Source organism: Manacus vitellinus, unplaced genomic scaffold (genome assembly GCF_001715985.3).
Source record: "Manacus vitellinus isolate BGI_N305 unplaced genomic scaffold, ASM171598v3 scaffold_11_pilon, whole genome shotgun sequence".
NCBI classification, from domain to species: domain Eukaryota; kingdom Metazoa; phylum Chordata; class Aves; order Passeriformes; family Pipridae; genus Manacus; species Manacus vitellinus.
The window spans coordinates 15,617,352-15,632,898 of NW_021938895.1; the positions used below are offsets into that span (position 1 = coordinate 15,617,352).

At 35.6% G+C, this 15,547-nt stretch overlaps 1 protein-coding gene across 1 annotated transcript in view; it reads left to right on the top strand.

The window, feature by feature from the left end:
* The window catches only part of PXDN (peroxidasin), a 91,376-nt gene that overhangs the window by 29,926 nt on the left and 45,903 nt on the right, over positions 1-15,547 (top strand). Inside the window, 4 exon segments of the mRNA XM_029965815.1 lie at positions 4,923-4,994; positions 12,054-12,125; positions 12,668-12,739; positions 14,716-14,885. Coding sequence (XP_029821675.1) covers positions 4,923-4,994; positions 12,054-12,125; positions 12,668-12,739; positions 14,716-14,885 — 386 coding nt within the window.

A 15,547-nucleotide genomic window follows, 5' to 3' on the forward strand; every position in this document is an offset into this window, starting at 1 on the left:
AAATCGATACTGTTCAGCAGTGAAAGTTTTAGCTGAGTAAGTATGTGCTAACTATATTCTGTGAAATGAAGGGAACAAAGCAGAACATTTTTTCCCGAGGATTGTTCAAAAGTTAGAAATACTGCTCAGAATGCATATTATAAAGTCAAATCATATGGAATAATTGAGGTTTAGTATGGTCTGATCCTGTGGATATTTGCAAGCCTAACTTGTATTGTCATGTTTCATAAAATGAGATCATTGGTCCCTGATGTTACTTGTGTTCTTATGAGAATTCAAGTACTGGATTGCATATGGTTCTGAAAATTTATAATTCGCTGACTAATTTTATAAAACCTGTCATTTCTCAGTGTCTCTGTCTTAGCAAAATGTGAGTATATGTGAATATAAAATCTATAACAATTAGTAAACATGAATATTTAATCATGTATAAAATATTGGCAACTGTGGAGTTATGCATAAATTATGTAAGTATAAAATATAATGCAGCATATTTAATTTTTTAAATAGCCAGTTTCTGAGAGATAGATGCAAAGACCCATTCCTTTATGTCTGATGAACATCAGTGTATTTGCTTTCAGACAAAATTATTTTGAAGGCCCTAGAATTTTCAAATAGTTCTTTGTACTGTTTCTTTTTGAAATTGAGCTTAGAGTTTTATGAGCAATATATGTTTTCAGAATTACCTGTCTGAAGGGCACATTTTGACAAAGAGTAATGATATTTTCTTAATTTTCTATGCATTAAAAAAATTTATCACTGTAGAAGTTGGTCTTTACAATATAAAAAGAAAATTGTGCACATACAATTTTTGACCCTTACTTTTTAGGACTTTTTGTTATCTTGTTCTTTATGTAATTGAAATTTTGATAGTTACAAAAGCAGTTTTGTGTGATTTTTCTGTGCTGTTTTTGGTAATATTGGATTCATATATTAAAAGCTGGAAAAAAAGAAATGTAATTATTGTTTTGCTGTGAAACCGAGAGGGTACTTTTTTTTCTGCCTTTCTGTCCATCTGTCTTTATTTCATATACCTTAGTCTTGGTAATATGGTTCTTTAATAAGCCTTCTCAACCTTAAAAATAGAGATGCAGGTGGTTTTGTGGAAACTTGGTAGGATAGTCCTTCCTGACCCTCGTTTATTCTAGTCAACAATTTATTCTTCAAGAGAGATGATGATTGGGAATTGAAGGTAGACACATACTACCATTTTAGTGTATAGAATATCAGAAGATTTGGAATTAGAAGTGGAAAAAATGAAGTTAAGTTAAAAAAGAAAGAATTTAGGGAGAAGATAGGAAAAATATATAATATAGGTTAGCTATTAAAGAAACCTTTACAGATAGAGAAAGTACTTGGTATTTACAGAGCAGTGAACTAGAAGATAGTGTGAAGAAAGTGATAGAAATAGAAATGGAGGCTGAAATTAACTTTATCAACAACATTGACACCTGTTCACTTAGTATGAAATGGAGAGATGAGGAATCAGACATGAAAGTATTGCCACATACGTATGGTAAATGGTAATATAGACTGTATGAAATGTATCAGTTCTGGAAATGCTAAAAGGGAGTATACAAGTTCTGTTTTGTGTCTGGTGAATGAAGTAACAGTGGTAGAAGATATGTTACAGGTTTGCCAAAGTGCTGAGTTGCTGAGCTCACCCTTCCAAAGTGAGATTAGGTCGCATTTCCTTCTGTGCCTTCTGCCAGTGTGGCTGTCGTGGTCATGTGACTTTTTCCTTTGAACACCTGCAGTGGTTCCAGATCTCTTTTCTTTGCAATTCGTGTTGCTTATTTCACCGCCTCCTTCATGTTTCTATATAGATATCCCCTTGCTGTGTTTATTTACTTGTCAGATTTAACTCTATAATACCTGATACTGCTGTTACTTTTTTCTCATTTTTTCCCTTCAGTTCCAAACAAATGTATCTGGATCTTACTTTCCTTGCATCACATGATGTTTAATGTGGTCCATTAAAAAAAAACAACCAAACCTTCATAAGGGATCTAGTAAACATTTTAATTACAGCTACTTTTTTCCCTAATTTTCTGATAACTGGTTACCTATTTGTTAATTTCCTAAGTATGTGACCAGTACCTCTGATCCCTATCAGCCTTGCTTGCATTGCTGGGAAAAAAACTCTTCCTTTTTTTTTTTTTTTTAACACTTCTGAAAATAATTGTTAGTAATTGCCAGAAAATAATTTAATGTCCTAATAGAATATATCCCTTTGTTATCTTAATCCACTGTTTATTCATCCTTTGTAAAATTCTAATGATTCAGCTCTGTAAGAGAGCTTTTAGGTAAATGAAATGATAAATTGCTTTTTCTCTATTATACTCTAAATTTATTTTCTGATAATGTAACTGGGATAAATTTTGAGAATGTTTATATTAAAGATTAGCACAGTGTTTACAAAGTTACTTGTTTAACACAATATGTGCACAGTAACCTTGTAGAGAGACATAAATATTTTTTTGTCAGTGATACTTATCTGTACTTTGTATTCTGTCATCTCTCTCTTCATTTGGCAAATATTTATATATTTTTATTTCTGTTACTATCCTCAGAGAAATAGCTACACAATTAAATGGAAGTCTGGTTAACATGTCTGTCATAGGACTTATGTTGTTGTAGCCCTGGGGTTGCTGGGGTTTCTCTGTGAAGGGAGGACGTGATGGAGTGAGGTCAGCTGAGTGTCCTGCAGCTGAGGGTTTTCTGACCAGAATGGAAAAAACTGTAGTTTAAAACTGAATCCCAAATAAAGTCCCACCTCAGTGGCTTGGTAAGAGCTCCAAAAGGGGACATGAAAGGCTGCTCCCTTCCCTGCAGTATGGTGGTAAAAGCCTGCAATACTACAAAGTCATTATCCCAGTCTTCCTCTAACCCATCTCTGATTTTCACTCTCTGGCTTCTTTTGTCTGCAGAGAGTAAATAAAATCATGGTTACATGATTGATTCTGCTAAAACTTTTTTAAAAATTGCCTTAATTCAGATTTCTTTAATAAAATTACTGAAATGCCCACAAGAGATATTTAACTGAGGTGGGTTTTCAAAACTCTCTTAAGGCCACTTTATTTCTCTGGTCTGATCAGAAATTAAGTACTCAGGAATAAGAGGAATTTCCACACTACTAAATGAAGTGTATTCAGAAGGATAAATAACACTTTAGATGTTCAGTCAAAATTTTCTAAGGAGTGAGAAGAAATGGTGCATTTAAAATTCTCATGGGAAAATAAAATAGGAATTTAATATCATACAAAGAGGAAAATTAAGGAGAGACAAAACTGTAATACCGTGATCATCAAATTAATTGGTAAATCTGGGTCAAAACAAATCTTTGAATACTTATGAAATATTTTTTTTCAAACTGAATAAAAAACAGTTCCACATACAAAATGTGTAATACATCTATTCTTGCTCTTTTCAAAATATTTTTTAAGTTTTTACAGTAATTTCACATGACAGTAATTTTTACCTGGTTTAATTTGTTCATAATTTTGATCATTTTGAAAACCTCAGAATTTTTTACTTGCTTGTTGTCTGTTCTTGGAAGAACTCTGCTTTTTATTCAGATGCATATCTATGTTAATGAAGCACACATGAGTCTCTGTGTATTAACGTTTTGGATTCTCAGCAAGCAGTGCATTGGAAATGTTAATTTAGATTCAAGGAAAGGATGCTACTCCATATTGTCACCCAAAGTTGTTAGTAGTTGAATATCAAATACAGACAACTTCTTTCCTTGTTAGGGCCTATTGTGAAATGTTGCCCATTGTCACGTCAATGTAAAAACTGCCACCAACTCCAGCAGAGATGGTATTTTTTCTGTTGCATCCAAGAAGTTTGCAATATTTCCAGTAAGTTACGGAAAACTGTAATAATAGAAAAGCCAAAACCACTACTAATAAGATGCCTGCTAATAAAGTTATTTGTGGTACAAAGTCTCTTCATCCCCTTTTCATAGAAACCCATTCCTGATTAACTGAATTTCAAATAATTTGTCAAATAATTGTTAAAAAGTTTTTAACCACGAACTTGTTCCTATCCTAACACAAAAAGAGTGACTGACACTGAACCCCCTGAGTATTTCCCGAGTATTTCCATTTGCTGCCTCCATGCAGAAACTGCAGTCATCAGCTAAACTGTGTGATTTTTCTCCAATACCCCCTCACTAAACCATCCTTGCTCTTAAGAGCATGATGAACGTGAGCATATACACTGATCCATCCTGATGTATTTTAATTCTGTAAAAAAGACAACGTGATCATTCTGGTACTCTGCATGTATTTATTCTGTTTATATATAGAGTATCAATGGGGACCTAATGTCCATGTTCTACACAGTGATAAAACAAATATACAAAGCTGCTTTATGGATGCAATACCAATATTATAACTTGTATTTTTAATAAATATTCAAAAGGTGACACAGGCAGAGTTAGAGAAATTCTCACTGTTTGTTCTCCAAGTCCACTAAAAATACATATTCTATCATAATTTGAATATTTGTACCAGTGTTCAGTTGAGATTTTTAAAGAAAACAAGAGGCTAGTGCCATTCCCCAGTGTGTTCTGGTAAAGGCACTTCTAATGCAATTCTGTCCCACTGAGTGGAATTTATTTTGACTTTTGGCAAATGAATCAAGCAAACAAGGGACAAAAAACCAGTAAGTAATACCGTAAGCACTGGGAAGCCCATGACCATCTGGGTTAAAGCCTCAGGGCCTTCAAGGCCCCAGACTTTTTTTCCTTAGCAGACATTTGGGATGAAATCTCAAGGACAGAGTATTTTAATTTTTGTTTTGTATTTTTTTCCTAATATGCAGTTGAAAAACTGTCTTCACGTGTCAATTCTTCTTTTCCACCTTCATGTAGCTCTTGTTTGTGTACTAATATTACTGATTGTTTCTTGTTTCAGCTATTTGTACAAGAATGAAATCCAGTCAATTGACAGGCAAGCATTTAAAGGACTTGCCTCTCTAGAACAACTGTAAGTGCCTTTTCTCTTCTGTGCTGTCATCTCCATGGTTCCCCTGCAGAGGAAAAGTGCACGCCTTGATCCGTACATCCTACCCGCATGCTCTGCATGTCTGCACTCCCTGGGTTGTCGGGCAGAGAGCCCCATAATCATTTGCATGTAAAAAACACAAGTGATCTCTGTGTCAAATTCCTCATTTCTGTGTTTGTCTTTTATTTGTGATTTGCATTCCTGGTGTCCGTACACATAGCTTTGAAAAAGGAGAAGCATTATTGTGGAAAATGTTGAAAACTAATGTGTATTGCTTAGAGAACCTTATTTCATTCCTCTAGGTTTTGTAATATTGCAATTTCTTTGACTGCAGCAGTTACTTTGTTTTATGGAACATAACTAAAGCTGAATTAGACTCTTGAAGTTTAACCCAGTTTCGTTATATTTGAAAATGAGAATAGATTTTTAAATTAAAACTTTACTATTATTTATATGTTAATCTTTGCAATATATAGATGTTTAAAAAGTAAGAAAGTTCATAATTTGTAATGTAGATGTTTCATTAATGTCCTCTAGAAAGACTGATTAAAATCATACTTCTTTTCCTGTATAATGACTGAAGAATAATTTCTATTGAAAAATAATGAAAAACGCAGTCCTTAGTATGTCAAAACCCGATTGTATTGATTCCCTAAAGTTCAACTATATTTTATTTTACAACTACTACAAGAAAGAGGTTGAGGTGCTGGAGCAACTCCAGAGAAGGGCAATGAAGCTGGTGAAGGTTCTGGAGCACAAGTCCTATGAGGAACAACTGAGGGGGAAGTGGGGTTGTTTAATTTGGAGAAAGTGAGGCTCAGTGGAGACCTTATTGCTCTGTATAACTAACTACCTGAAAGGAGATTCTAGCGAGTTGGGAATCGGTCTCTTCTCTCAGGTAACAAGTGACAGGACAAGAGGAAATGGCCTCAAGTTGCACCAGGGGATGTTTAGATTGGAGATAAGAAAGAAATTTTTAATGGATTGGGTTGTAAGGCATCGGAATAGGCTGCCCGGGGAAGTAGCGGAGTCACCATCCCTGGAAGTGTTCAAGAAATGACTAGATATGGCACTTTGAGGGCATGGTTTAATGGTGAACATGGTGGTGATGCTAAGTTGATGGGTGGACTTAATGATCTTACAGGTCTTTTCCAACCTTTATGATTCTGTACTCAGAAAGCATTGCTATACATTCAAAGAGCTATAAATAAATATGTAGTGGTTTCACAGTTTGAGTACCAAATAACAGTAGTAGACCAATGAGTTTTGTCATGTATAAATTTGGGAGGCTGAATATAAATTTTTAAACTCCTGAAAGGTATCAGTGTATTACAAGTTTTCTATATGTACCAGTTTCCTTGTTACTATAAATCTGTACAAAATCATACATGCTCATTTTAGAGGGCAATAGATGCCTTTTGAAGGAAGAGCTTTTATATAAAACCAAAGTTTTAATTATAAAACATAATATATATAATATATATAATTTGTTTCCTTAATGCCTTACTTTTCCTCCTTGTTTTACTCTAGAAATGATTACTGCAGCATATTGACAGCAACTGGTAGGGCTTACTTGCATGCTAATAGCAATTCTTAATTTCTGTATAGAATTTGAAATACTGAGGCCCTTTTATTGAAGTACTAATGTTTCCAGAATATTTTTCCTCATGCCACAAACCTTATATGCTGCAAGTGGCAACATTTGCCTTTTTTTCTTTTGCTCTATTTCCTGTTGATCTATGTTATGACTGAATAACATAAATCACTTTGAAATATTAACACCTTCTGAGTGTACTTTTCCACTAGATTGCAGTTAAGCCTCTCTGCCCACAGTGATGTCACACTGTATCAGCTTAAGCTCAAACTTTTGAGACATCAACATTTTTCTGTATGAAATTAAGTTTTAAAAAGGGGTTGAGTCTCATCTCTAGCTGGGAAGTGTGGAAATGGAGCCTGGCACAACTACTGCCCAGTGCCTACCCTTGTGTCATGGCAGCACCTAAGTTGGTCTGGTGAGCTGCTGGGGCAGGGGGGGCAGTTACTTCCCCGCTGGGTGTATGTCAGAGAGCTCACTGCTTTTTTAGAGCCCTTCTCCCAGGCAGATTCTAAACAGAAGGCTTGCCAGGTAGAGAAATGGGAACACATAAAACCAGTGGCAGGCATGGAAATAAATTTAATGGAGAGTACTCACTGAGATTTTTAGTTTATGAGAGATTTGTCATTTATGCATCTTTAGCATAAAAATATGTTCTGGCTCTATAGGATCTGTTTTATTACATTACCTTTGGAGAAAAACTGTTGACAAGACTAGAGTTACTCTTGACAAGCAAGTTCCCAAGGGTCCTAACTTCAGTTTCAGACTGTATCAACTACTCAGTTGATGCTTCTGCATTTGAGGCCTCTGTGACCTCAAGTTATCAAATACGTTTTGCTACTGGTTGTGTTGACTCTGCCAAATGCTCTTCTCAGTGCTCAGCAGAGTTCTCAGAAGTAGATACTGTGGTCCAGATTTCAGGGAAAGACTTGTTTCATAATAATTTCTTCTACTCCAGTGAAGCAGAATGAACAGCAAAGCAAACACATTTCTGGTGATTGTTGTTGTTGTTATTTGACAGAAACTAAATATAGTTAGATTTAGGAGGCCTGTTGCATATGTAAGGGACAAAAAATCCTCAGTATTTACTGCAGCTGGCAAATTCCTCCTTAAACCTCTGTGGCAGAATTCTTAGCTGCTGATGTAGTGAAAATAGGTTTTCCTTCAGAAATTTCTGCCAAGGGAATAAGATCCTTGATTCAGATCTTAAAACTCATTTGTGCTAGAGTAAATTCTGAAAAAATTGACAATTTTAGATACTCAAACACACTGAGCCATACGTATTTCCTCATCTAACTTGTCAGTCACAGCTGGGCATAAGGGAGAAAGTCATCTGATGAAAAGTAGCCACTTAGTACCAGGTTAGACACTGTTAAATCTGCAAGACATATGTTTAGGTCTGGCAAATGCATCACAGAGCTGTGGGAAACTTACATTTTTTTTTGGAGCAGCAACCGGAAGGCACAGAGCACTCAAAAGACAACAAAAGCTGCCTCTGTGTGCTGGTGCTTAGACAACTGCTATGTGCTTCTGTATGCCTGTGTTTGACAACTGAATCCCACCTGAAATGTCACAAAGACCTGGCTTTCGAGGTCATGAATTTGGATCCCAAGATCTAGCTCTAAATGCAGTCCCTTTCCATATGTGTGTACAGTGCTTTTCTTCCAAATATCTGTTGTATTTTTTGTGGTCAGCTTAAGAGCTGTATGTATCAGGGACAAAAAGTGTACTCTGCAGTCCTTAACTGGACAGTTAATGGAACTATTTAAATCTGTTTACCTAATCTTAGTGGAATACTAGTTATGCATTTTTTTTTAACTTTCATATTAACATACTAATTTTGCTCTTTATAAACTCTTACTAGAGTTATGCTCTAGTTTGTGTACATATGAACATGTTTGGGGAGGAAATTAATGGACAAAACCATTAACTTATATGTAAGTGATGCAGCTTGTTATATCATTTTTTTCTCCCTTGATTCAATTTTCAGCTTTGAAAAGTTGCTAATTATTTTTTTAAGTTTTAGACTCCAAAGAATTTCTGATTTTTGCTTAACTATGTCAGCAGTTATGGACATTTAACACAGTGGAGCCTCTGTAAAGTTGCTGCTAAAAACACCTATGGTAAGGAGTAATGAAAGAGAATTAATTGATAAACAAACAACCCCAAAAGTTATGAGAGGGGCCTTGAGAAGTATATCCTTACTATTCTAAAAGAAGATCAGCTAGGGACAACAATCTGGAAACAGATATTTGTCTAGCCTTATTTTAAAAGTCTTCAAGGAGAGGATTTCGTAATCTCCTTAAGTATCCTGTTCTAGTATTTTGTATCATTACCATAACACACATTTAAATCTCTTTCCTTGTGGTTTAAGGCTGCTACTTCTTTTCCCTGGGCAGGGAAGGCTCTTTGATAAATGTGGGAAATATATGTTTGTTAATTCTCTTTCAAATAATCGAAATAGCAAACATGCTATTTAAATTCAGAACCTACTTGGCTGATGGATTGTTAAGTACTTCCCCTAAAATGTGGTGATACTATTAGAAATGAACAATTGGCATATATGATAAAAGTACTCCCCCACAAAAAATACAAAGGTACAGAAGATATAATTCTAAATTTAGTGCTGTGAAAAATACCACTGGGACTGCATTTTATTGTAAATTTTCATCCTCCAAGATTAATAATAAGAAAGAGAAAATCTATACCATGTTTATTTGATAAAATCTTTATCTTCGTCTATGAGTGTTTGGTTTGGACTTTTTTTCTTATAAGTATTTCTTTTCCTTTTGTTTCATTCTTAATAGTGAATTTAGAATGAAAAAAGAAAGACATGTATATTTAAAAATCACTCTTCCATGCTATTTCTATAAATTTTCATTCTGAAAGTCTTTTTAATGTCAAATTTATTACATGATACTACTATTTTTAGAGCATTTTGTAATCTGAACATAAAAGAAGCCTATAAAGGTACATTAGAGTGAGATTATTTCCCAAATATAATTGCCTTTGAAGTGAATTTCAAATCCAAGGAGTTATTATATGAATTAAAATATTAAAATATTTTTTAAAATAAATTAATGCAGTACATAGAAGAACATAATGAAAGTGATAAACCTAAGTGATAAAATATGATTAAAATATAGGTCATAATGCCAAGGACTTTTTTATTCTTTGTATTTTAGACTTACAATGCAATCTAGTTTCTACATCTCTTTACTTTGAATTACACTTGTTGCTAATTATTTTGACCAGATATTCAAGTTGTATGACAAGTTGCTCAGGACTTCTTTAAGTCATAATTTAAAGACCTACAAAACCCAACTAACTTGTTTAGCCCAACTAATATGAAGCACTTAAGAGTATTTTCCGGCTGGAACTCATGATTTGTTTTTTTGAGCTGCTTTAGACAGCATAATATCTGATGAGGAAAATGAACTGTTGTGATGTGCTTCAGCACCTGAATTATTTGTATCTGTGATGATTTGAGGTTGTAAACAAGACAAGGTTTATAATAACAAAGTTAAAAAGGAAAAAATCACTGCTGCCTGCACAGGGAGTAGCGGATGTAATTTTTTCCAAAATCAAAACTGCATCAGAAGAAGTAGTGAACCCTATAGTTGTGCCTGGTATTTCCCTTCATCCTCTTTCATTGCAGTGATCCCTGCCTTGCCTTGCCCCCTCCCAAATGCTGCTGATGCTGGGGGGTGAATGAGCAGAGCCCTGGCTCCTGGCAAGATGTACCTGCCCACCTCACAGCCGGGCCTTGCCCATGGGGCAGATACCAGCTGGTTCTTCCTCAGGGGTGGACTTTGGGGTTTCTCTCCTCTCTACTGGCAATTCAAATCAACCTTGCAGTTCATTCATATCTGTCTCTGAGATATCTGTCTTTTTAATTTAGAAGAAATTTGCCTGTATTTTCAAAAGAGAGATGAAAACTGGTAGTCATAGCATAGCGATGGACTTGTTTCCTTATGCAAACAAGATCATACTCTATGCTCAATACACTACATGGCCACGTGTTGCACTGGCAGTAGGCAGACTTGACACTGTGACGTGCCTGATCACACCCGTGCTGATTTATTGGCTTTTTCTGTGGTCCCCATTCACTGCTCCCTGGCATTGCTCGCTGGCTCGCGCTTGGCCGTGCTGCTGCTGGCAGGAGCCTGGGAGGCTGCCAGGCACGTGCCTGGCTTCCCTGCTGCACACGCCTTCCAGAGCTCACTGCAAGGACTCGGCCGTAATCACCGCTTCTTCCCGCTTTCCTTGCTCTGCAGTGACCTTTTGGCTCAGATCAGGGAGTAGAGCACATGCGGTGTTTCAGCACAAGTGAATTTCCACGTTCTTGACGTTTTCATGCTGAAGGATTAATTTTTCAGGAAATACTGGGCTCTGAGTTGTCCTTTTTGGTTTTAAATCATGGGCTTGTTCTTTCTTCAGATTGCAGTGATTTCTGTATATGCACATTCTCCAGATGTTCCTGAGTTTGTCAGAAGCCAAACAGGAAATTTTAGGAGTTTTGAATACATTTGGATATAATCAGAATCCAAAGTCTATAAATAATTTTCACAGTTACTTGTGCCAGTCTTATCTATTTCATCTTGTTTTCTTATCTGCAAGGTTATGGAGTACCTCCACAATATAGTCAATGCTGGAATGATCCTGCATTTGCAGTCCTTTTTCACAACAGTTACAGACTAATAGTCTGGTTAGTTATCTTGTTGTGTTAACTTTCAGTTTTACAGGAGTAACAGCTGTGTAATATTTGTTACTGTGTAATATTAGTAGCTTACATAAGCATCAACAGAGCATCAAATAGAGCACAGCTGTGGTGGTTAATTGTATACCAATTGCTGGGTAGCCTTTTCTATAAAGTCAAATTAGTCAAACTTGGGTTTATGTTACAAATTTGCCTTTTGAGAGCATTAATACTTTAAATGCTTGTGTTCCTGGACTAGAGAAGCTTATTTCTCATCATCATCTGAACTTTTCACTCACTGAAATGAAAACAGTTGTCCCCTAAAAATGTTATTCCGTTGGAAACTGTGAATGTTTTCTAAACAACCTCCAATATTTTTCCTGTAAAAAAAATAACAATTTTCTTTTCTCAATACATTTTTTCAAGTATGCATACTAATGAAAATCACACTTGGCAAAAGAGTTTTCAAAGTATTATCTCCAAAATTGCCAAAGCCGTGGTTTTCAAACAATTTTTTTTTGCTCATTTATGTGTACACACACACACACACACGCACCCCTGCTCTACATAGTGATCTGCAAACTCTTGTATTTCTCAGATTCAAGTATGAGATTCAGATGGTAACAAAAAAGTTAAGGGCTACATCACTACTGCCATTTAGAACTGTAAACAGTAACAAATTCTTTAAGATATGTCATCATTAAGAAAACTGTTACAGTATTCTTCTTTTTGTTTAACATATTTTCAGATATCTGCACTTTAATCAAATAGAAACGCTGGAACCTGAATCCTTTACTCATCTTCCAAAACTTGAAAGGCTGTAAGTTTGTTTTTCTTGGGGTAAGATTCAGAAGTCAGATTGCTTCTTTGTTTGAATTAAATCAAGTGTTTGAAAATGGAAAATAGCATTTTATCATTGCCATTTTAATCTAAACTTTATACTGTAACTACTACATAGTGAGGCTGACCTTAGAAGCATGCATAAGTGAGCATTGTGTGTGGTATTTTTTTCTATTGCAAAACTATTTCCTAAAGAGCTGTGATCAACATTTGGCCTAAAACAAATGTTATGAATGAAGAATTAGAAGATAAGTATTTTTTTTAATTTCTCATTTGAATGCTTATGAACTCCCTTCCTTTTGGTTACTTATGGGTTCTTTTTCCCCATACGGACATAATTACACCTTGGAGGACACTTTAAAAAACAGTACCCAATTAGTTGCTAAAAAAGGTTTTTGTTTTTTTTTTTTTTTTAAATTTTCTAAGACTACTTTTTCTCAAAATACTTCTGGAAGAATGTAAATGAAATGAGTACATCTCAAAATCTGAATTATTACATGCGTATTTCTATGTTTTTAACAGATTTTTGCATAACAACAGAATAGCTCATTTGATTCCTGGAACATTTAGTCACTTAGAATCTATGAAGAGACTGTAAGTAAATTGAATTCTTACCCAACTAAAGAAAGTTTAAATAACCCAATTAGACTGTCTCTCCTCTTGCAATATTTGTCTTCCTTGTAAATGCTGTTCATGGTTTAATTGTTTTAAATATTAAGTATTTTTTTCGTAAGCTGTGCTCCAGTTGTTTATGTGCATAGTTTGAGACCATTGCCTCATATCTTACTGTCTTTAGTGTCTGACTAAAGTTTATTTCCTATATTGGGATTATTTGTAATCATGTGGTCTTGTTTTATAGACTAAATAATATATGGATTGTTCTTTGGATTTTGTTTTGGGTTTTTTCCCCTCCTCTTGTCTATGTCTTACTGGGTGATCCTTCTGTGATGTCTTTCAATATTTGATAATTTGGTGTTTTCTTTTGGTTTTCTTGTCCTTATCTGATCCTAAAAACATGGTTATAAAAAGGTGCTCAATGATTTAAGAATATAACTATTACTTTCCATTCTTATAGCTTATATACTTCAAGCAACTCCAGAAGCCAGTTCTTCTTGAAATGACATTATCTTGGAAAACTAGAGGGTTTTTAGTCCCTCAGTAACATTTGAAAACTTGAACTGAATGAGTACCATTGTAAGATGACTTTCAGAGAGTTTTTTGCCCTTCACTTTGGATCTCCACTGATCTAGGATAAACATGTGTTAAATTATCCCAGACTGCTGTTTTGAGAAAGGTAGTCATGCATTCATGCCCACCTTTCCAGGAGGACTGCTGAGGCTGTGCAGTGCAGTGAGTTGCAGCACAGTCTCCACCGAGAAAAGAGATTGCAAGGGACGCAACAGGAAGGTGGTTCTGTTGGTTTAATACAGTTGTGAAATCACACCTCCAGCTGTGAAAGTCAGAGCACTGTAAATTTTGATGATGTATGCACCTTCCAGTAGTAACTGCTCCACTCATACCTTCCTTAGATTCTTCTGTAGTTCAAATGAAACAGAAAAGGAGGGATCTTTACATAATTCCTATGTAGAGGGGAAATTTAATAGTGGTTGCTAGTGGAAGAGGACACTGGGCTACACTGACCTGGTGTCCTCTGGCCTGGGGCAACTTATCCCTGAAAGTCACACCCTGACTTTTGAGTTCCAGATTAATTTTACCATTAACATCTGACATACTGGGAGACATTTGTACAGTGACTTTTAGAATAGTTTTGCTTGTTTGTGTCTGATTTTCATAGGAGAACAGAGAAGAAACTATATGTGGGCATTTGTGCAAGAGGTTAAGAGAAATAGTAAAAGACAAAATGATCTAAAAGTTTACTTCCCCCAAAGATAAACCAAACTGAGGTTGTTTTGCCATGCAGTTTTGTTTCTACTTAATTTCTGTACTTAATGTTTTCTTTCCTACAGGGCCCTCTTCCAGAAGGTGCAGTGCTCAATGTAGTAATAGGGCACTTCACTACTGGAAAGAAAGTCAACAGAATTTATAGGTTCTCGTTATCTGCGATAGGCAAATATTTTACAAACATTGACCCTCTGAACTCAATGAGAGCTTAATGCTGAAATAAAACTGTGGGTCTTTGTCTCATTTGCCTCATTTGCAAAATGAGAAGAAAAAATGTCAGGGTAGCTGTGAAGTTGCTGCACTAATAAGTATTAAACAGACAAAATGTAGGGAGAACTGTATAAGTTCCTTATTTAAGCAAAGTTTGTATAACATCTAAATAAAATCTGATTTATTCACTAAATGCAAGAGTTTAAGAGTAACATTATAGATGCTTACTGTGATGTTTAGATGTATTCTGTGATTTTTACTGCCTGTGCAGTAAAAATAATACACATTTTTCTAATAAAGGCTACCAGAGTGCCTATAAGCAAGTAACCATCACCTGCACTGCGTTTTGCCCATTGTATTCACAGATAAAGGCCTTGCTCCATTTACAAACCATGTTGATCCTAGCAAAATAGTCGAAGCTTGCTAACAGACTTGTGGCTGCTTCGTGTTTTGTGCAGGCGTTTGGATTCAAACGCTCTTCACTGTGACTGTGAAATCCTGTGGCTGGCGGAGCTGTTGAAGACATACGCAGAATCGGGTAATGCTCAAGCAGCAGCTACCTGTGAGTACCCACGAAGGATCCAGGGAAGATCAGTGGCCACAATAACACCAGAAGAACTGAACTGTGGTGAGTTTGCCACTTCCCGATGGCTTCTTTAATGTGTTAGGTGTATCTAATCTGTATTTTTTTTATTCTATTCTATTTGATAACACTGGCCACCTCTGGTTAATAAGAAATATCCCTCTGTTTCTTCTTTATTTCTGTGTGTTTCTGACAGAATTGATTGCTTTTACCCCTCAACCTGTCTTTAATGAAACAAATACATCCATATTTGAAATTTCTCCTTGAGGAGCTAAATGTGATTATCCTGAAGGAGTTTAATTTTCTTTTTTATATTTTAGTTTTGATCATAACCAGATTTTCAGCTAGGGTCTTTGGTGTTGCATTAATACTGTTTGTTATCCTTTATTCCCTTTATGGAAGGGAAAAGAAGCAAAGAAACTTTACTGAACTGCACCTTATGACACAGTTCTTGCTGTTAAAATTTTGTTGATATTGTTGGAATCAGGGCTGAGCTACTGAATTTATTTTTTACTCATATATAGTTATGTGGTAGTTTAGTCTAGGCCTTCCTTGGTGACCAGTTTGTAACCAAGGAAGTGCCCAGATTTTCCTGGTATTCCCTACGATTTTTACGTAAGCCAGGGTATAAGAAGAAAGGAGGAAAGGCCTTCGCCCTCTTTCCTTTCGGTGGCTTTGGAGGTGCAGATTCCCTGCTGTTGAGTCTG